Raw genomic sequence first — 21,759 nt, 5'->3', positions numbered from 1 at the left:
TATCCAGTAAAGTACGATTACGACGTTCGGTCACACCATTTCGTTGTGGTGTTCCAGGTGGCATGAATTGCGAAACTATTCCACATTGTTTCAAGTGTAGGCCAAACTCATAACTCAAATATTCTCCTCCACGATCAGATCGTAGAAACTTTATTTTCTTGTTACGATGATTTTCCACTTCACTCTGAAATTCTTTGAACTTTTCAAATGTTTCAGACTTGTGTTTCATCAAGTAGATATACCCATATCTGCTCAAATCATCTGTGAAGGTGAGAAAATAACGATACCCGCCGCGAGCCTCAACATTCATTGGGCCACAAACATCAGTATGTATGATTTCCAACAAATCAGTTGCTCGCTCCATAGTTCTGGAGAACGGCGTTTTAGTCATCTTGCCCATAAGGCATGGTTCGCAAGTACCAAGTGATTCATAATCAAGTGATTCCAAAAGTCCATCAGTATGGAGTTTCTTCATGCGCTTTACACCGATATGACCCAAATGGCAGTGCCACAAATAAGTTGCACTATCATTATTAACTCTGCATCTTTTGGTTTCAACACTATGAATATGTGTATCACTACTATCGAGATTTAATAAAAATAGACCACTCTTCAAGGGTGCATGACCATAAAAGATATTACTCATATAAATAGAACAACCATTATTCTCTGATTTAAATGAATAACCGTCTTGCATCAAACAAGATCCAGATATAATGTTCATGCTCAACGCTGGCACCAAATAACAATTATTCAGGTCTAAAACTAATCCCGAAGGTAGATGTAGAGGTAGTGTGCCGACCGCGATCACATCGACTTTGGAACCGTTTCCCACGTGCATCGTCACCTCGTCCTTGGCCAGTGCTCGCTTATTCTGTAGTCCCTGTTTCGAGTTGCAAATATTAGCAACAGAACCAGTATCAAATACCCAGGTGCTACTACGAGCTCTAGTTAGGTACACATCAATAACATGTATATCACATATACCTTTGTTCACTTTGCCATCCATCTTATCCGCCAAATACTTGGGGCAGTTCCACTTCCAGTGACCAGTCTGCTTGCAGTAGAAGCACTCAGTTTCAGGCTTAGGTCCAAACTTGGGTTTCTTCTCTTGAGCAGCAACTTGCTTGCTGTTTTTCTTGAAGTTCCCCTTCTTCTTCCCTTTGCCCTTTTTCTTGAAACTAGTGGTCTTGTTGACCATCAACACTTGATGCTCCTTCTTGATTTCTACCTCCGCAGCTTTTAGCATTGCAAAGAGCTCGGGAATAGTCTTGTTCATCCCTTGCATTTTATAGTTCATCACAAAGCTCTTGTAGCTTGGTGGCAGTGATTGGAGAATTCTGTCAATGACGCTATCATCCGGAAGATTAACTCCCAGTTGAATCAAGTGATTATTATACCCAGACATTTTGAGTATATGCTCACTAACAGAACTATTCTCCTCCATCTTGCAGCTGTAGAACTTATTGGAGACTTCATATCTCTCAATCCGGGCATTTGCTTGAAATATTAACTTCAACTCCTGGAACATCTCATATGCTCCATGACGTTCAAAACATCGTTGAAGACCCGGTTCTAAGCCGTAAAGCATGGCACACTGAACTATAGAGTAGTCATCAGCTTTGCTCTGCCAGACATTCTTAACGTCATCAGTTGCATCAGCAGCAGGCCTGGCACCCAGCGGTGCTTCCAGGACGTAACTTTTATGTGCAACAATGAGGATAATCCTCAGGTTACGGACCCAGTCCGTGTAATTGCTACCATCATCTTTCAACTTTGCTTTCTCAAGGAACGCATTAAAATTCAACGGAACAACAGCACGAGCCATCTATCTACAAACAAACATAGACAAGCAAAATACTATCAGGTACTAAGTTCATGATAAATTTAGGTTCAATTAATCATATTACTTAAGAACTCCCACTTAGACAGACATCTCTCTAGTCATCTAAGTGATCATGTGATCCAAATCAACTAAACCATAACCGATCATCACGTGAGATGGAGTAGTTTTCAATGGTGAACATCATTATGTTGATCATATCTACTATATGATTCACGCTCGACCTTTCGGTCTCCGTGTTCCGAGGCCATATCTGCATATGCTAGGCTCGTCAAGTTTAACCTGAGTATTCCGCGTGTGAAAAACTGTCTTGCACCCGTTGTAGGTGGACGTAGAGCTTATCACACCCGATCATCACCTGGTGTCTGGGCACGACAAACTTTGGCAACGGTGCATACTCAGGGAGAACACTTCTTGATAATTTTAGTGAGAGATCATCTTAAAATGCTACCATCAATCAAAGCAAGATAAGATGCATAAAGGATAAACATCACATGCAATCAATATAAGTGATAGGATATGGCCATCATCATCTTGTGCTTGTGATCTCCATCTCCGAAGCACCGTCATGATCACCATCGTCACCGGCGTGACACCTTGATCTTCATCGTAGCATCGTTGTCGTCTCGCCAACTATTGCTTCTATGACTATCGCTACCGCTTAGTGATAAAGTAAAGCAATTACAGGGCGTTTGCATTTCATACAATAAAGCGACAACCATATGGCTCCTGCCAGTTGCCGATAACTTCGGTTACAAAACATGATCATCTCATACAATAAAATATAGCATCACGTCTTGACCATATCACATCACAACATGCCCTGCAAAAACAAGTTAGACGTCCTCTACTTTGTTGTTGCAAGTTTTACGTGGATGCTACGGGCTTAGCAAGAACCGTTCTTACCTACCCATCAAAAACCACAACGATAGTTTGTCAAGTTGGTGCTGTTTTAACCTTCGCAAGGACCGGGCGTAGCCACACTCGATTCAGCTAAAGTGAGAGAGACAGACACCCGCCGGTCACCTTTAAGCAACGAGTGCTCGTAGCGGTGAAACCAGTCTCGCGTAAGCGTACGCGTAATGTCGGTCCGGGCCGCTTCATCTCACAATACCGCCGAACCAAAGTATGACATGCTGGTAAGCAGTATGACTTATATCGCCCACAACTCACTTGTGTTCTACTCGTGCATATGACATCTACGCATAAAACCAGGCTCGGATGCCACTGTTGGGGAACACAGTAATTTCAAAAAAATTCCTACGCACACGCAAGATCATGGTGATGGCATAGCAACGAGAGGGAAGAGTGTTCGTCCACGTACCCTCGAAGACCGTAAGCGGAAGCGTTATGACAACGCGGTTGATGTAGTCGTACGTCTTCACGATCCGACCGATCCAAGCACCGAACGTACGGCACCTCCGTGTTCAGCACACGTTCAGCTCGATGATGATCCCCGGGCTCCGATCCAGCAAAGCTTCGGGGATGAGTTCCGTCAGCACGACGGCGTGGTGACGATGATGATGTTCTACGGGCGCAGGGCTTTGCCTAAACTCCGCGACGATATGACCGAGGTGGAATATGGTGGAGGGGGGCACCGCACACGGCTAAGGAACGATCCGTAGATCAACTTATGTGTTATGGGGTGCCCCCCTGCCCCCGTATATAAAGGAGGAAGGGGGAGATGCGGCCGGCCCCCTTGGGGTGCGCCTGGAGGAGTCCTACTCCCACCGAGAGTAGGACTCCCCCCTCTTGCCTTGGTGGAGAAGGAAAGAGGGGAGGGGAAAGAGGAAAGGGGGGCGCCGCCCCCCCTTCCTTGTCCTATTCGGACTAGGGGGGGAGGGGCGCGCGGCCTGCCCTGGCCGGCCCTCCTCTTCTCCCTCATGGCCCACTAAGGCCCATTAACCCCCGGGAGGGTTCCGGTAACCCCCCGGTGTTCCGGTAAAATCCCGATTTCACCCGGAACCTTTCCGATGTCCAAACATAGGCTTCCAATATATCAATCTTTATGTCTCGACCATTTCGAGACTCCTCATCATGTCCGTGATCACATCCGGGACTCCGAACAAACTTCGGTACATCAAAACTTATAAACTCATAATAAAACTATCATCGTAACGTTAAGCGTGCGGACCCTACGGGTTCGAGAACTATGTAGACATGACCTAGAACCATTCTTGGTCAATAACCAATAGCGGAACCTGGATGCCCATATTGGTTCCTACATATTCTACGGAGATCTTTATCGGTCAAACCGCATAACAACATACGTTTGTTCCCTTTGTCATCGGTATGTTACTTGCCCGAGATTTGATCGTCGGTATCCAATACCTAGTTCAATCTCGTTACCGACAAGTCTCTTTACTCGTTCTGTAACACATCATCTTATAACTAACTCATTAGTTACAATGCTTGCAAGGCTTAGGTGATGAGTATTACCGAGAGGGCCCAGAGATACCTCTCCGACAATCGGAGTGACAAAACCTAATCTCGAATTATGCCAACCCAACATGTACCTTCGGAAACACCTGTAGAGCACCTTTATAATCACCCAGTTACGTTGTGACGTTTGGTAGCACACAAAGTGTTCTTCCAGTAAACGTGAGTTGCACAATCTCATAGTTGCAGGAACTTTTGTATAAGTCATGAAGAAAGCAATAGCAACATACTAAACGATCAAGTGCTAGGCTAACGGAATGGGTCATGTCAATCACATCATTCTTCTAATGATGTGATCCCATTAATCAAATGACAACACATGTCTATGGTTAGGAAACATAACCATCTTTGATTAATGAGCTAGTCTAGTAGAGGCATACCAGTGACTATTTGTCTATGTATTCACACATGTATCATGTTTCCAGTTAATACAATTCTAGCATGAATAATAAACATTTATCATGATATGAGGAAATAAATAATAACTTTATTATTGCCTCTAGGGCATATTTCCTTCAAAAGCCCCTAAAAACGGGTCATTCAGACCTCGGACACGGTTAGGCAAGTCCGGCGTAAATAAACAAGGGGCTTCCCATCCGCATACCTCTTTACAAGGGGCTGCACGTATAAACAATGAGAGCCAATAAAGCTTAACTTCATTCATCTTGCAAATCATACTTTATTTTAAATACATCTTTTGCACGATATTTTTTCCAAACTAAGTCCTTCTCTTTTACATATGAAGCACGTGCTACACCCGTCCAGGATACAGCACAACGGAGACACAGGCGTAGACGTGCAGTAGGGACCCGTTGCAAGGATTCTTTTCAGATTAAGACCCTGCGTAAACCTTTCTTACTGTCTTTTGTTGATACACATCCCCCGGTTTCCTACCATAACCGAGGAGGAGGCTGGCGTTTTGGCATCGGCCGCGTCAGAAGTTCTCGCCCGTACCTGGACACTAGGGGCTTAGGGCATTGTTCTGCCCAGCATCATGAAGACCGAATACCTCAGGGAGTGTTTGACGTCTCGAGTTAGGCCTTATATGCATCAGCTCCAAATCATATCTTTGGTTAACTGTTGGGTTTGCCCGGCTCCTGTGTTTTGCTGCCTTACGTTCCGCTCCATCGGCTAACGCGGCACCAGGAGAACTACTACGATTGTGCCCCGGTTCGGCCGGGCGAGCACCTCAGTAGAGAAAGCCAAAAACTGACTGTCATGATACAGCAAGAGACTGGTCAACCACTCGATCGACTACTGGAATGTTTAGAATTTCTCCGATTTGACGAAGGACCACTTCCCAGTCAGGCACATACGCGCCCCGAGTTCGGAGAGCGCGGTGCCTCTAGGGGCTATATAGTAGCCCCACCTTCGAGCTCCTATGGCTAAGTGAAAGTGATAAAGCATTATAGTCCGGTTGCCTAGTTTGCTATGCTATCACCTCCTTCAAAGGACCAAGATGTTGAATTAAGTGTGAAAAAACGCTTTTCTTTTGCAAACACCCCCGCACCATGTGCGTGGGGGATGAAGCCAAAGACTGCCATCTTTCAGGTTATACATACATATACGGCCGCACAGGAGATAGTTCAATACTTGAATGCACAAGTATAAAAAGCTGTTACATTATAAACATGATCTCACAAATCATACACGTCATTTGAACATAACATCTTTCGAGCACTGCGACTCTATTAAACGAGCGCCCTGCAGGACTTCCTCAAAATAGTGCTCGGCGGGTAATCAGCTTTTGTCCGAACCCCGGGATGCAACAGCGGTGGCATCCATCTCTGCCCAGTATGTCTTAACACGGGCGAGAGCCATCCGTGCACCCTCTATGCATGCCGACCGCTTCATCACCTCGATATGTGGCACCGCCCCAAGGAATTGCCGCAACAAGCCAAAATAACTCTCCGGCTTGGGCCTTTCTGGCCATAGATGAGCCACCACATCCGTCATGGCAAGTCCGGACAACCTATTCAGCTCAGCCCACTCCGCCAACCGATCAGTCAACGGAAGTGGATGCTCCGGACTATGGAATTGAGACTAGAAAAGCTCTTCCATTTCATGATCCTTCTGGCTTCGGAAGTGCACGACTGCGTCCGCTGCACTCGCCGCCAAATCCAGATAAGGATCCTCCGCACCACACAATTGGCCCAACTGAGCATACTTCGGATCCGTGAACTTCCTACGCAGCAGAAAGGGATTTCCAGCCGCAATGTCTCCGGCCTGACGCAATTCCTCCTTCATAGCCCGCATCGCACCACGGGCATCCTTGGCTTCGGCGATGGCCTTCTTCAGGTCCTCTTGCTCCGCTCGGCGTTCTCTTTCAAGAACCTCATAGCGGTCGGTAGCATCTTTTAATTTCACGGCCATTCCGGCCATCTCCTCCCTGCTTCGGCAGTGAGCAGCCTTTTCGGCTTTTAGCTCTTCCGCTGCCTTCGAGGCAGCCGCATCACTTTTCCTGGCTTGCTCCTTGGCTCGAGCAAGCTCTGCACGAAGGTCTTCCATAGCAGCGGCACCATCTGCATCAAGCATACAAATTGTAAGGAACGGGCATCAGCTCCCTTACTAGGTGACCACAGAGCAACCACTTACCTTGTGACTCGTCAAGTCGTTTATTGACCAGCGCGATGTCCGCATCCGCAACGTCGAGTTGCCGCTTCAGCTCGGCAACTCCATCAGTCCGGCTGGCCACCGAACGTTCCGCCACCTGCATAGGAAAGGCGACATTCTATAACTGAGATTATGATCCTCAGCACGCTGTCGCTTTCGACAGCATACCAAGTCTCAGGGGCTACTATCTATACAGGGCGCACTCCATGTGCAAAACTATCAAAAGGTATGTCATTTTTTGCGTACCTCAAACCCCGTCAGCAAACTTCCGACGGCCCCATACAACCCACTCTCGGCGGATGAGATCCTTTCAATCACCATACTCATTAATGTGCGGTGATCTTCTGAGATAGACGCCCTCTCGAGCAAATCCTGAAGCTCCACCGGCCGTACTCCAGTGGGTGCCGAACTCCCCGGCCCCGCCGGACTCGGGGAGACCCTCCGTGACGACACCTCAGGGTCGTCCGCCCCGCCCGATGGGGCGTCAGATGGAGGAGTTTCGCTCTCCATCATCTCCGGACGAAGGTCCCTCAAAGATGAGCTCTGCTGAGAAGGGCTGAGATCCGAACTACAAGGTGAAAACTTCGGTTAACCTTAGAAATAAAGTAGGGATGTCCTCTATTACAAAACCCCCCCATTTTACTAACGGCTCGCTGGAGGGCTGATTCCTTTGGGGAGACTGTGCGGCCGGGGCTTTTCCCGGCACGGGACCTTCCGGTGATTTCCTTCCTCGCTTTGAGGCCTTGGCCTCCGGGTCTTCGGAAGCGGTCCTCTTCTCCCCCTGGAGGGAGGGACTCTTTATTCCCCCCTTACTGAAAGCCTCCTTGGCAGAGGTGGTAGTTTCCCTGTGCCCCCCTTTGCCCTCCTCCGAAGGTGCAACCTCCAACATTTTAATTAACAATGGATCTGGCGTGGTCTCAGGGAGGGGGGCCGGACACCGTATCAATTTTGCTTGCGCTATCCACTCCTGTTCAAGGGATAGCTTGTTAAAAGGCAAACCCATGATAAATAAATGGACAATGTGTCCGGACACAGGGCTACTTACTTGAGTATCCGAGCGATTGCAGCTTAGGCCAGCGTCCTCGGTCAAGTCCGGACGCATCTCTTGTGATCCGAAGAACAGTTTGTACATCTCCACGGGTGTCAAACCCATGAAGTGTTGGAGAGCTCGTGGTCCCTCCGGATTAAATTCCCACAGGCGGAGGGGGCGACGTTTGCAGGGCAGAAGGTGCCGAATTACCATAACCTGTGTCACTACGACCAGATTGATCTCCCCTTCCTGGAGGTCTCGAATCTGGCCCTGCAACAGGGGTACGTCTTTGGACGGCCCCCAGTCAAGCCCTTTGTTGACCCATGACGTCAGCCATTGTGGAGGGCCCGGGCGAAAAACGGGCGGTGGCCTCTGCCTGCTGCCCCTGAGAGCGGTGATATAGAACCACTCCTGTTGCCACAAATCGAGCTCCTCCTGAAAAGAGCCCTCGGGCCATGGAGCATCGGCCCTCTTGCTTATAACCGCCCCTCCGCACTCTGCCTGACGCCCCTCAATCATCTTCGGCTCCACGTTGAAGGCTTTGAGCCACAAGCCGAAATGAGGGGTAGTGCGAAGGAAGGCTTCGCAGACGACAATGAATGAGCACGTCCTCTTCCGTGACGGAGGAGGGCATCCACCGGCCTCGTAGGTTAGAGCCGGACATTGTCGAAGGTCAAAAGTACCCGAATCTGGAGCCTTGGGTGTTGGAACTCGGGGCGAGGGGCGGATTCGATTGAGGGTTGAAGAAAAAGAACGGGCCTTGGTCTCATTATAAAGAGGGAGCATACCAAGAGCCGTCCCCGTGACCGTTTGGAACCCGCCTTCGATGGAGGGGGCGTGGCAACGGGCGCGGTTGGGTTACCCACGTCCGTATTAATGAGAATCCCGGAATAAGGGGAACACGATCTCTGCTTCGGCAAGACGTGCCAAGGAAACCGCTTTGCTAAATGCGGTGAGGTGGTACAATAAAAACAATTCGAGTAAAGGCTTGGTAGTGGTGTGACGTCACACCACAAAATACGTCAGCAGATTGAACTTGTGTAAATATTATTCTCTCTACGGTGGTATGTGGAATTTATTTTGCAGAGCCGGACACTATCCTGGTGTTCACAATCTTCTATAAATTATTCGGAGGAGGAACCCGCCTTGCAATGCCGAAGACAATATGCGTGCCGGACTCGTCATCATTGAAGCCTGGTTCAGGGGCTACTGAGGGAGTCCTGGACTAGGGGGTGTCCGGATAGCCGAACTATCATCATCGGCCGGACTCCAAGACTATGAAGATACAAGCTTGAAGACTTCGTCCCGTGTCCGGATGGGACTTTCCTTGGTGTGGAAGGCAAGCTTGGCAATACGGATATGTAGATCTCCTACCATTGTAACCGACTCTGTGTAACCCTAGCCCTCTCCGGTGTCTATATAAACCGGATGGCTTTAGTCCATAGGACGAACAACAATCATACCATAGGCTAGCTTCTAGGGTTTAGCCTCCTTGATCTCGTGGTAGATCTACTCTTGTAATACCCACATCATCAATATCAATCAAGCAGGACATAGGGTTTTACCTCCATCAAGAGGGCCCGAACCTAGGTAAAACATCGTGTCCCTTGTCTCCTGTTACCATTCGCCTAGACGCACAGTTCGGGACCCCCTACCCGAGATCCGCCGGTTTTGACACCGACAGAGTCCATGAGCTATCTATAATAAAGATTGGTGTTGAGTCAAGGGCTTTGCTATCTTGCCATGATCTTGAGAAAGTAGAAAGAATAAAAGAATAAAAGAGCTCATATTGATCTTATGGATAGTAATGACTTCACACATAGAAAGTATGAGGCATAAATTTGTTGAGAGTTGACAAACTTAGTTTTGGTCATCGCTGCAATTAATAGGAAGTAATAAGGAAAGGGAGGTTTTCACATACAAATATATTATCTTGGACATATTTTATGATTGGGAGCACTCATTAAGTATGACATGCTAAAAGAGTTGATGTTGGACAAGGAAGACAATGTAATGGTTTATGTTTTCTCAGAGCTCAGTTAAAGTATATTGTCATTGACCTTCCAAACATGTTGAGCTTGCCTTCCCCCCCTCACGCTAGCCAAATTCCTTGCACCAAGTAGAGATACTACTTGTGCTTCCAAATATCCTTAAACCCAGTTTTTGCCATGAGAGTCCACCATACCTACCTATGGATTGAGTAAGATCCTTCAAGTAAGTTGTCATGTTGCAGGCAATAAAAATTGCTCTCTAAATATGGATGAATTATTAGTGCAGAGAAAATAAGCTTTATACGATCTTGTTATGGAAGCAATAAAAGCGATGGACGGCATAATAAAGGTCCATATAGAAGTGGCAATATAAAGTGACGTTCTTTTGCATTAAGATTTTATGCATCCAACCCTAAAAGCACATGACAACCTATGCTTCCCTCTGCGAAGGGCCTATCTTTTATTTTATGTTTTTACTTTATGCTTGAGTCAAGGTGATCTTCACCTTTCCCTTTTTCATTTTATCCTTTGGCAAGCTCCTCGTGTTTGAAAGTTCTTGATATATATATCCAGTTGGATGTAAGTTAGCATGAACTATTATTGTTGACATCACCCAAAGGTGAATACGTTGGGAGGCAACAGAATAAGCCCCTATCTTTCTCAGTGTCCGGTTGAAACTCCATAACCACAAGTACTGCATGAGTGTTAGCAATTGTAGAGGACTACATGATAGTTGAGTGTGTGGACTTGCTGAAAAGCTCTATTCTTGACTCTTTCTGATGTTATGATAAATTGGAATTGCTTCAATGACCGAGATTATAGTTTGTTAGTTCCCATTGTGAATAGACCGTTACTTGAGCATAAGAAATCATATGATAAAATCTATTTATCTTGCTGTTATAAGAATGATCATGATGCCCTCATTTCCATATTTTATTTTTATCGACACCTCTATCTCTAAACTTGCGGACATATTTTTCGATTTCGGCTTCCGCTTAAGGACAATCGAGGTCTAAGCTTGGGGGAGTTGATACATCCATTTTGCATCATGCTTTTATATCAATATTTATTGCATTATGGGTTGTTATTACACATTATATCTCAATACTTATGGTTATTCTCTCTTATTTTACAAGGTTTACCATGAAGAGGGGGAATGCCGTCAGCTGGAATTCTGGCTGGAAAAGGAGCAAACATTGAAAACCTATTCTGCATTGCTCCAAAAATCCTGAAACTCCACGAAAGTTATTTTTGGAATTAATAAGAATTATTGAGCGAAAAAACTACCAGAGGGGGCCCACACCCAGGCCAGGAGGGTGGGGGCGCGCCCCCTGTCTCCTGGGCCCCCTGGTGGCCCTCCGGTGCCCATCTTTTGCTATATGAATGCTTTTACCCTGGAAAAAATCATAGGCAAGCTTACGAGACTAAACATCGCCGCCACGAGGCGAAACCTTGGCGGAACCAATCTAGGGCTCCGGCAGAGCAGTTCTGCCGGGGAATCTTCCCTCCGGGAGGGGGAAATCATCACCAACGATCCTCTCATCGGGAGGGGGTCAATCTCCATCAACATCTTCACCAGCACCATCTCCTCTCAAAACCCTAGTTCATCTCTTGTATCTAATCTTGTATCAAAACCACAAATTGGTACGTGTGGGTTGCTAGCAACGGCGGAGCTTCGTGGGGGCGAACTTGGGCAGTCGCCCCACCAGCGAAAGTGAAACTTTTTTAGTACCCCGTCATGTGGCAGGCACACTCGAGCGACCAACTCTGATCGCTCTCGTTTCCTATACTGTTTCCGCTTGTTCTCTTGAGTGGACTGAGCCTTGCTGGGTAGAGGTGGGCCATTGACCAGTGACCGTGCATGTGCTGGGGTGGTGAGCAGTTGGCTCTGGGCGGCCAGCCAGAGGCGGAGAGGCCAGAGTTGAGCTCTTGTCTCATAGCTGGCGCGCTCGAGCATCAAGCAAGCAGGCGACGTCGACGCCGAACGGAGTGAGCTAGTGAGCAGCAAGTCAGCAAGAGTAGTCTGCCCTCCCTCTCCCCGCAGGAAATTTCTTGCTGGTCTAGATTGTTGCATCTTAGTAATTTGTTGGTGAAGTTTTGATTAGCTCATAGCTAGATTTTTGTACTATTTTTTGTTGTTAACATAACGGGTAGTGATGTTTAAAGGAAAACCATTGATCCATTTTATAAAAGAAAGAGAGTCGAATGTGAAGCCTTTTTGAGGGAACATTAACTGAATCAGAGTGTGAAGCTAATGAACCAACATTTTGAGAGTTGAATGTGAAGCTAATGAACAAACAGTAACTCAATCAGAACCCCCTGTTCAGCCTCCTCTATTGTTGCAGATGTTCTTATGCAAATTGAGAGCATTAAGAAACGAAGAGCTGATCTATAGTGTGATTAATTCGATACTTCTTTGTTAAAAACTATTTTGGTATAATTTCATTTTTGATGGACTAGCTTTTATAAATAATCAAAGTTAGATATGTATCTCACAAGTTAACATGGACAAGATTAATAGTATAATTATTTAAGTTTCTCAACTGCAATAACGAACTTGTTGTGCAATTTCCTATTCCGGAGAAAAAACCATCTTCGCCCCTCCTGAGATTTCTTTCAAGCTCCGCCACTGGTTGCTAGTAGTGTTGATTACTCCTTGTAGTTGATGCTAATTGGTTTACTTGGTGGAAGATCATATGTTCAGATCCTTAATGCATATTATTACTCCTCTGATTATGAACATGATTATGCTTTGTGAGTAGTTACGTTTGTTCCTAAGGATATGTGTGAAGTCTTGCTATTAGTAGTCATGTGAATTTGGTATTCGTTCGATATTTTGATGAGATGTATGTTGTCTCTCCTCTAGTGGTGTTATGTGAACGTCGACTACATGACACTTCACCATTATTTGGGCCTAGAGGAAGGCATTGGGAACTAATAAGTAGATGATGGGTTGCTAGAATGACAGAAGCTTAAACCCTAGTTTATGCGTTGCTTCGTAAGGGGCTGATTTGGATCCATATGTCTAATGTTGTGGTTAGGTTTACCTTAATACTTGTTTTGTAGTTGCAGATGCTTGCAATAGGGGTTAATCATAAGTGGGATACTTGTCCAAGTAAGGGCAGTACCCAAGCACCGGTCCACCCACATATCAAATTATCAAAGTACCGAACGTGAATCATATGAGCGTGACGAAAACTAGCTTGACGATAATTCCCATGTGTCCTTGGGAGCTCTTTCCTCATTATAAGAAATTGTCCAGGCTTGTCATTTGCTACAAAAAGGATTGGGCCACCTTGCTGCACTTTATTTACTTTCATTGCTTGTTACTCGTTACAATTTATCTTATCACAAAACTATCTCTTACCTACAATTTCAGTGCTTGCAGAGAAAACCTTACTGAAAACCGCTTGTCATTTCCTTCTGCTCCTCGTTGGGTTCGACACTCTTACTTATCGAAAGGATTACGATAGATCCCCTATACTTGTGGGTCATCAAGGCCCACGAGCGTAAACCGACATATGCTAACTTGTTTGTTAAGGAAAGTGTAGTTTTGTCACCAAGCCCGACACGTTGTGTACGAGCCGACCGGGACTCTATAAGCCACCGGCATCAGCCTGTGTATATAAAGGGGTGACCCGGTGGCGGTTTAGAGCAAGAAACAACAAGTCGAGAACTAGGTCAAGTGTATATTCGCTCCCTGGTAATCGAAACCCAAGCAATACAACCTAAAGCAGGAGTAGACCTTTACCTCGTTGCGAGGTGCCGAACCTGGGTAAACTCTTTGTGTCCCTTGTCCCGTTTTAACCCCTTCAAGCTAACCACATTACGATGACTCCACACATAAGTCCTCATGTTAGGGCATCTGTCGTGACAATTCCACGACACACGGTGGGATTATATGTGTCTGACAAGTGGGGATTATCCCTTAATTAATCTAGGATTAATTATTCTTAACAGTTGGTTCAAGGAAGGACAAAGGCTATCATTTTTTCTATGATTTGCTGATGAAGGGAAAGAGATTGGACAGAGGCTCCCTGTCCGTCTCCACATCCACATAATGTTTTCCTTTTGGTTTTTCTTCTAATTTTTTTGATCTATTCCTCTTAAATCATGACAGTAAAACAAACATTATAAAAATATTAAAAATTGCATCCAGATTCATAGACCACTTGGTGATGACTAAAAGCACTGAAGCGAGCCGAAGGCACGGCGCCGGCATTGCCTCTCCCCCGCTAGAGCCGGCCAAAATTTATGGTCGATCGTGCTAAGACCCCATAGGACCAGCGCACAAGAACAATAACTGCCGCCATTGAAGAGCAGTGTTGATCGGAAGGATACGACACATGAACATAGACGAACTACGACCAGATCTGAGCAAATCCACCAAGGAGAAATCCGCCGGAGACACACCTCCGCACGCCCAGTAACGATGCTAGACGCACCAATGTGACAAGGCTAGGTGGGGAGAACCTTATTCCATCTTCAAGAAGGCACCTATCTCGTCTTTCTGAGCAAGACAAAAACTCCAAAAAAACTCGAAGAAACATCTAAAAACAAAGCCCTCCCGCCGGCAAAGGGTCGGGATCCACTGCGCCGCCATGGCCCTAAGGCCACCGGCGACCAACGATGATGTCGGCGGGTGCCAGATCCTACGTCGTCGAGATAAGGAAAGCCTGGAGAGACCTTATTCCAACATGCCATCATCACCACCACCTCGTTGATGTCGCCGAAGAAGTAAAAACCTATAACAAAAACAGAGATGGACGGACGGGTCCCTGCTCGTCATTCCGCCGACGAGGCCGCTGGAGGGAGAAAAAGAGGGGGACCGAAGCTATGGTCGTAGTTGTGGCGGCGACGGCTAGGTTGGAGGCGGCCATCTAACCTAGCAACGTCAAGACCAATGAAGAAAATAGCGCACTAATAGCACACTATATCATTTTGAGGAATGACTCGCTAAATAAATTCGTGTATAGTATCTCGCAAATAGCACGCTATAACACACTAATAGCATTTTTTTAAGGGCCTCGTTATTCTCATAGCACCCTATTTTTTTCATTGATCAAGACCCTCTCCTTACTAGGCCACGCAAATGCAAACCGACCTATGGTTGAATGGTTAGGACACTGCTATCCCTAGTCCACCAAGGTTCAAGTCGTGATACTCGCATTTATTCTTTGATTTATGTTAGGATTTCTGGGGATGCACGTTCATTGGGAGAAGACATTCCCGTTGACTACGACACACCTTTGGTGAACAAACCAGAAGAAACAGTTATAGACTTATAGTAGTATAAGAAATGATTAACTCAGTCACGCAGTAGCACCACCAATAGGACCCACTAAATCCACCATACATAGAACCGACGCACAGTTTAGGTTAATTTTCTCATGTTACCTCTCTTAGCTAGGGATATCAACGCAACCACTTGACCGTGGCAGTGAAACAGACCAGCGTATACAATTCTTCAAGTCAAGCTCTCGTGAACAAGGGCAGCCAGGGCGATGCGCTTTAGCTGTCACCCGCGCTAAACAGGTCAGCAGAGCCCAGACATACTCGTCAGTCGTCATACGTAACGCTTGATGATGTCGTCCGTGTCTCAAACCACAGAAGATGAATGCCGCCGGCGCAACGCTTGATGATGTTGTCTGTGTCATAAACAATCAAGCCACTGAAGATGAGTGCCGCCAGCACGCCAAAGATCATGAGAGAGAGCTCATCCAGCGGGAAGAGGATCTGCATATTTACAGAACCCATGATCAGTATTGCATTGTAGAACAGAGAAGACTGATAGAGAAACAGGCGACACGCCTAACTGACCTGAATGAAACCAAAGACGAGCAGCACGATGAGAGAAGCAAATAGGAAAGGACCAAGGAAGCTGAAGTCATGGCCCCTGCTTGCAGCCCAGAAGGTGTAAGCAGTGAGGCTCAAGAATGCCACCGTTGTAAGGGCATGTACAATGGTCGATAAGGTAGTCTTATCTTAAACCTTGCATGTAATTTAGAGATGACAAGAAAACATGTCTACAATGGATCATCTCTTAGCCTTATTTTCAATAACTAGTTATTCCTAAAAACATGGTGAGACATATTATGCTAAGAGATCATCTCTTGCCTTCTCTTAATTAAGAGAAGACAAGCCTTCTCTTATGATTTCTCTCTCCTCCACCTCATCATTTATCCTACTTAGCATTGTTAAGATAGAACCATTGTACATGCCCTAAGAATCGTGCCCTCCAGAATGACCATGCCTGTGCACGTACATGGCGGACTATTTTAGCGGTTTCTTTATAAAAAAAAACATCACAACGACAAAGAACAAAACAAAAAATTAGGCTCTAAATTAACTAATTGCTTTCTTATCATCTCATACACCTCTTGAACAAAGAAACTTTAATGTAAATCTGACCAAACAATAACGCACGTGCATGCTAATTAAAATCGGAATTCATTGAAGAAGCAAACAATCAGCAAACTCATGCGATGTGGACATGTGGTACAATACAATCTATACGAACCTTAGAATTGGTACAACCCCCAAATGCCTGACAACATGATTGTCTAATCGAAAGATTATATAATTTAATCACTTTAATCCAATGAGATTTAAATGACATGCATGGAGTACCTTTGTAAAATAACCTATGAAGTATCTATTGTCTTGTAACCACACTAGGAAGATGATAAAAATTCCTTTTATTTTGAAAAAAGTTTAAGCTAGTCGTGCAACCTAAACCACATCCTTGCCAAAACCATGTCAACTTGAGCAGGTTGGCTGATATATTGTTGGATCAAATGGTCCTTCAGATCAAAATGATACTAATATTATACAGCACACAGTGGCAGGAAGAAACAGTAAATAAAAGTACATCCATAGCTTTGCGCTTTGCAGAAGGGAAAGCTAGTCATGTCCTCTCACCAAGGCCCTCAAAAGCACACATAATTAAATCTTTTCTTTTGCGGGAAAGACATAATGAAATCGCAGGCATACAACTAGCAGTATTGCGCATAAATTCGTCGGAATTACACAGTGCTTGTTTCATGGGCCATTTGAACAACATTTGGAATATCCCATACAACTAGCAGTCTTTATGCTTGCAGGCCCAAATTAAAGGAAGAGATGCAGCTGTAGATAGTTCACACTTCACAAAGCAGAACGAAAATCTAATTCAGATCCCCCAAATCATGTGCGAGACTTCCGATAATTGTGCAACATAGGAGTACTTGTTTTCTGACATTTAAAAGTAACTTGTTGTATTTTGCAATTTAATTTTGTATAGCCCGCCTTGTAGATACATGCTCTGTTTCTTTTACCCAAAAAGAGAAAACCCTCTCTGCAACTGGAGCACAAATTCGTAGCATAAAGAAAAGATGGAGGTCTCACCGATGAAGGGGAAGATGAGGATGAACATGTAGAGCCCGAGGCCGGCGTGGGTGGAGAGGAAGAAGTGAGGGATGGCGGGGACCTTGACGACGACGGCCGCGACGACGGCGGTGAGGAGAAACTGCAGGCAGAGGACGACGTAGATCTTCCGGATGAGTGCCGAGCGCAGCTCGGGGCTCTCCGCCGTCCCGGGGTACGGCGCCCCCTTGGGTGCCGTGATGTCGCCGCCCTTCATCTCGACCGGCGATGCTTCCGGAGGTAGGGTTTTCGCGGGTGTGGTGGAAGGCGAGTGGGGAGTGGGGACTGGTGGCTGGTGACTGGGGAGGAGCAATGCGAACCGAGGCGGTACATAATCAGATCAGATGACACCGACCTGCTGGGCCCACTAGTCAGGGAGAGTTGTTCCTTCTTGGAAGATGGGGGTCTACGCGGGTCCGTACTCTAATGCGGGCGCTCTAGAGATTTTATTTATTTTATTTCCTGCTAGCACCCATCCAAGCACTGAGCGTTGGAGATCCCCTTACATTGCATAACTGCAATTTCATCGTAGTAGAATCCACAGTAAAATTGTTCTTTTTCCTTAATTTGTTTAGGACAATCTTTGTTCTTCTTATTCCGTTCATCATTTTAAGCGTCATGCTAATTCTTGTTCTTATATTTTTTTTTTACACATAGTGCATGAAACACACTCAATTTATAAAGAAATGCATCATCTATGTACTTAAAGCCTATTTGGTTTGCAAAGAAACACACAACCCATGTACTACCTATTGGTTGGCAAAGAAACACATAATCCATGTACTTGAAATTTATTGGTCGAGACACTCATCCACGGATTGATGACATGGCCTATTGCTTCTTCTTTTTTTTTTGACATGGACATGGCATATTGCTTTTTTTGACATAGACATGACCTATTGCTAGAGACGATTCTAATGGATTCGCTGCCCCCCCCCCCACCCCCGCGTCGCCCTCCCTGGCCATTCGGGGGGCGAAAAACCTAGCGCCGCCTCCTTCCTCCCAGCTCCCTCCTCGTCTCGCCGCCTCCAGAGGCTTCGAACGGCAAAGCTCGCCTGGATCCAGGGAAGGTGGCGGCGGGGCAACTCTCTGGCTAGCGCGAGGTGGTAGGATGCGGTGCCTCGGGCGCGTGTGTGCCGTTGTGGCAGCGGTGTGGTGGTGTGCGGCGGCGCGGGTCGCTTGCGAGGGGGGTGGAGGGCGGCAGACTCGGGCTGGATGCGCGTGTCTTGCCCGGAGGGGATGCGCCCTCTCACAGGCGGTCGTGCCTCCGGCGGCTGGTGTTACCACGCCCAGATCTGGCGTCCCGGAGTGTGGCCTCGGCCGTCGGCTGCTTGTGCAGTGGCTTGAGGGCCTATAGCGGGCTGGTGGTGGAGGTCACAAGACGGCAGGGAGATGGTGAGCGGAATGGTCTGCGGCGGAGGTGGTCTCTGCTCCGGCTGGTAGCAGAGGGGGACACCGACCAGGCTCCTGTTTCTTCCCTCTTTTGTCAGCGAACTAGATCTCAAGGGATGGTGCGGGTGGAAGATCGTGGTGGTGCTGGTGTTGCGGCCTGGACTGATCCTCCCTCCGTCAGCTTCGGTGTCTGTGGGGGGCCTCCTTTTGGACCCGGCGAGGACACTTCTGTTGTCTGGTTGGGGAAGGTGAGGTCTCGCGCTCATGGACTTGCCGGACTCGTCGGCTTGCATGCGGCCGTGAGGTCCGGGATGTAGTGGCGGACCCAGGAATTGAACTTAGCCGGGGCGAACATTTAAGGCCTAAAAATCTGAATGTACAAATGCAAATCTACTCTACTAAAAACAAGAAAAAGCATAAAATGTCTTAAAAACTACTAACATAGGCTTTTGCCGCTTGAAATGCTCACCTGATGCCACAAATACGACCTCACAATACCAAGCGACACCTACAGCATATGAACCAAAAAATTATGAATGTAAATCTTAGCGCAAGTGTGATAGCAGCTGTAGCTTTTGATAAGATGAAGGGCCGGGCAAGTTGCATTGAAAAACAAAAACAACATAACTGCTCTAATATGCACTAGAACCAGGAGATAATTCAGCAGAGGCTCTAACTAGGACCAAATTCCAGCAATGAGAATGGGGACAAATGAACAATTCCATCACCAATCCCACGGAACGGGACCATGGAAACTAACAATAGCCATGTGCTGATGTACGTATGAACAAGATACTAAGAGGGAGTATAAGCGAGCGAGTGAAGGGAGACGTACCGCCCTGCTTCTGCTTCTTGGTGATGGACGACAGCAGTAGCGCAGTAACGATGCTCCAGTGCTTCATGGACGAGATCCTGGACCACCCCGCCACAGGACGCACCTCAGGGAATGCCGGCCGGTCCCCGCGCAGGTGCCGCCGTCAGCCGCGAGCCCGCGACCACCCTGTCCCTCTAGGCGGAGCGGCGGGCAGCGGCACGCCGCACGGAGCAGTGGGCGGTGGCGCAGAGGCGGACGGTAGCACGCCAACTTGGAGCGGCGGGCGGCGGGCGGCGGCGCAGCAACGGCGTGCGCACGCGGGGAGCTAGGGATTTGGAGAAAGACGAACAGGAGCGAGAGGATTTGATTTTCAGCCGTGCGCACACTCCTGCCCGAGCGATTCTAGTCTAATTGGGCTTTCCTTGAGTGTAAACATGGCCCAGTCCAGCCCATTTCTCTCCCGAGCGTACCCCTTCGTCCAGTCTTCCTTCTACGACGCAGAATTACAGATACAGCGCCGCAGCCGGACTGAACTGGCTGCTCTGCCCATCGCCGCTGCCTGCCGGTGAAAGGATAGGTAGGGAGGGTGCCTGATCCGCCGCCGGAGACCCGGGGCGACCGCCCCTGCTCGCCCCAATGGTGGATCCGCCACTCCTCTCACAGGCGGTCGTGCCTCCGGCGGCTGGTGTTACCACGCCCAGATCTGGCGTCCCGGAGTGTGGCCTCGGCCGTCGGCTGCTTGTGCAGTGGCTTGAGGGCCTATAGTGGGCTGGTGGTGGAGGTCACAAGACGGCAGGGAGATGGTGAGCGGAATGGTCTGCGGCGGAGGTGGTCTCTGCTCCGGTTGGTAGCAGAGGGGGACACCGATCAGGCTCCTGTTTCTTCCCTCTTTTGTCAGCGAACTAGATCTCAAGGGATGGTGCGGGTGGAAGATCGTGGTGGTGCTGGTGTTGCGGCCTGGACTGATCCTCCCACCGTCAGCGTCGGTGTCTGTGGGGGGCCTCCTTTTGGACCCGGCGAGGACACTTCTGTTGTCTGGTTGGGGAAGGTGAGGTCTCGCGCTCATGGACTTGCCGGACTCGTCGGCTTGCATGCGGCCGTGAGGTCCGGGATGCGATGCTTCGTGCGAAAGCCAACTGTTGACCTTGTCGGCAGCGATGATGGGCGCCCTCGGGTGCCGCTCCCCTTCTTAAAGGCGTCATTGTGAAGTTGCGTTGCATGTTCCTCTTGTGCTCCGGGCGAAAGCCTAAAATCCTTCCATGGATTGGACGATGACGACATCTAAGATGTCGTTTCCTTAATTGCATCTAAGATCCCCTTATTGCATAACTGCAATTTCATCGTAGTGGAGTCCATAGTGAAATTGTTCTTTTTCCTTAATTTTTTTAGGACAATCTTTGTTCTTCTTATTCCGTTCATCATTTTAAGCGTCATGCTAATTCCTGTTCTTATATATCTTTTTACACATAGTGCATGAAACACACTCAATTTATAAAGAAATGCATCATCTATATACTTAAAGCCTTTTTGGTTGGCAAAGAAACACGCAATCCATGTACTTGAAACCTATTGGTTAGCAAAGAAACACATAATTCATGTACTTGAAATTTATTGGTCGAGACACCATCCACAGATTGATGACATGGCCTATTGCTTCTTCTTTTTTTTGACATGGACATGGCATATTGCTTTTTTTTGACATGGACATGACCTATTGCTAGTGAAATAAAGCACATGCACCGTTCACACAAAATGAAAATAAGTATCTCCCCCTACAGGCGCTGGCCGCATGTTGCCGCTGCAAGTAGAAAGTTCCTCTTTTCCTTGGCTCTCCGCACGCCGCTGCTGGCTGGTCATCTCTGAATGTTAGAGTATGATTTTTTTTTCTTTTGGGCCGAGTATCACGTAACTTACCAAATACCGGAATGTCAGATAGGCCATATGGGAGTCGTATAATCATACATTGTGCGAACCAGGCACTTGCTTTAACGGTAGAGAGCTTCCGAAATCCGTTGGTGCTCCCGGGAACACGTGCACCTGCACGTGAAAAAGATATTTTAAAGTGTGAAAAAGTTTCAAACTAAAATTTGGTGCATACAACTTCATATTATATGTGTGCACGTAAAGTTTTGAAAAAAATGATATTTTCTGTGACTCGTGTACAAAGACAAAAGGGTGTCTTACGAAAAGCATTTTTAACACTATTTTTATCTTTTTCACACGACGGCATATA

General features: G+C 47.1%; 1 protein-coding gene across 2 annotated transcripts in view; it reads right to left on the bottom strand.

Moving 5' to 3' along the window:
• LOC123072406 (protein LIFEGUARD 2) overlaps positions 1-17,988 on the bottom strand; it is a 40,051-nt gene extending 22,063 nt beyond the window's left edge. Inside the window, exons 1-3 of one of the 2 annotated variants that reach the window (XR_006435103.1) lie at positions 17,303-17,454; positions 15,737-16,169; positions 15,208-15,652 (exon numbers count right to left, since the gene is read on the bottom strand). Coding sequence is in view for 1 of the 2 variants with exons in the window: in XM_044495957.1 (XP_044351892.1) it covers positions 15,737-15,900; positions 17,303-17,537 (399 nt within the window). In the remaining variant the exon portion in view is untranslated. Of the gene's footprint in view, positions 1-15,207; positions 15,653-15,736; positions 16,170-17,302 lie in introns of those variants that run through there. The other variant, XM_044495957.1, reaches the window with a different exon arrangement.
• Positions 17,989-21,759: the final 3,771 nt, after the last annotated feature.

Source organism: Triticum aestivum, chromosome 3B, assembly GCF_018294505.1.
Source record: "Triticum aestivum cultivar Chinese Spring chromosome 3B, IWGSC CS RefSeq v2.1, whole genome shotgun sequence".
NCBI lineage: Eukaryota > Viridiplantae > Streptophyta > Magnoliopsida > Poales > Poaceae > Triticum > Triticum aestivum.
Note: the sequence above shows the minus strand (reverse complement) of the source record. Positions and strands in the feature narration are given on the sequence as shown.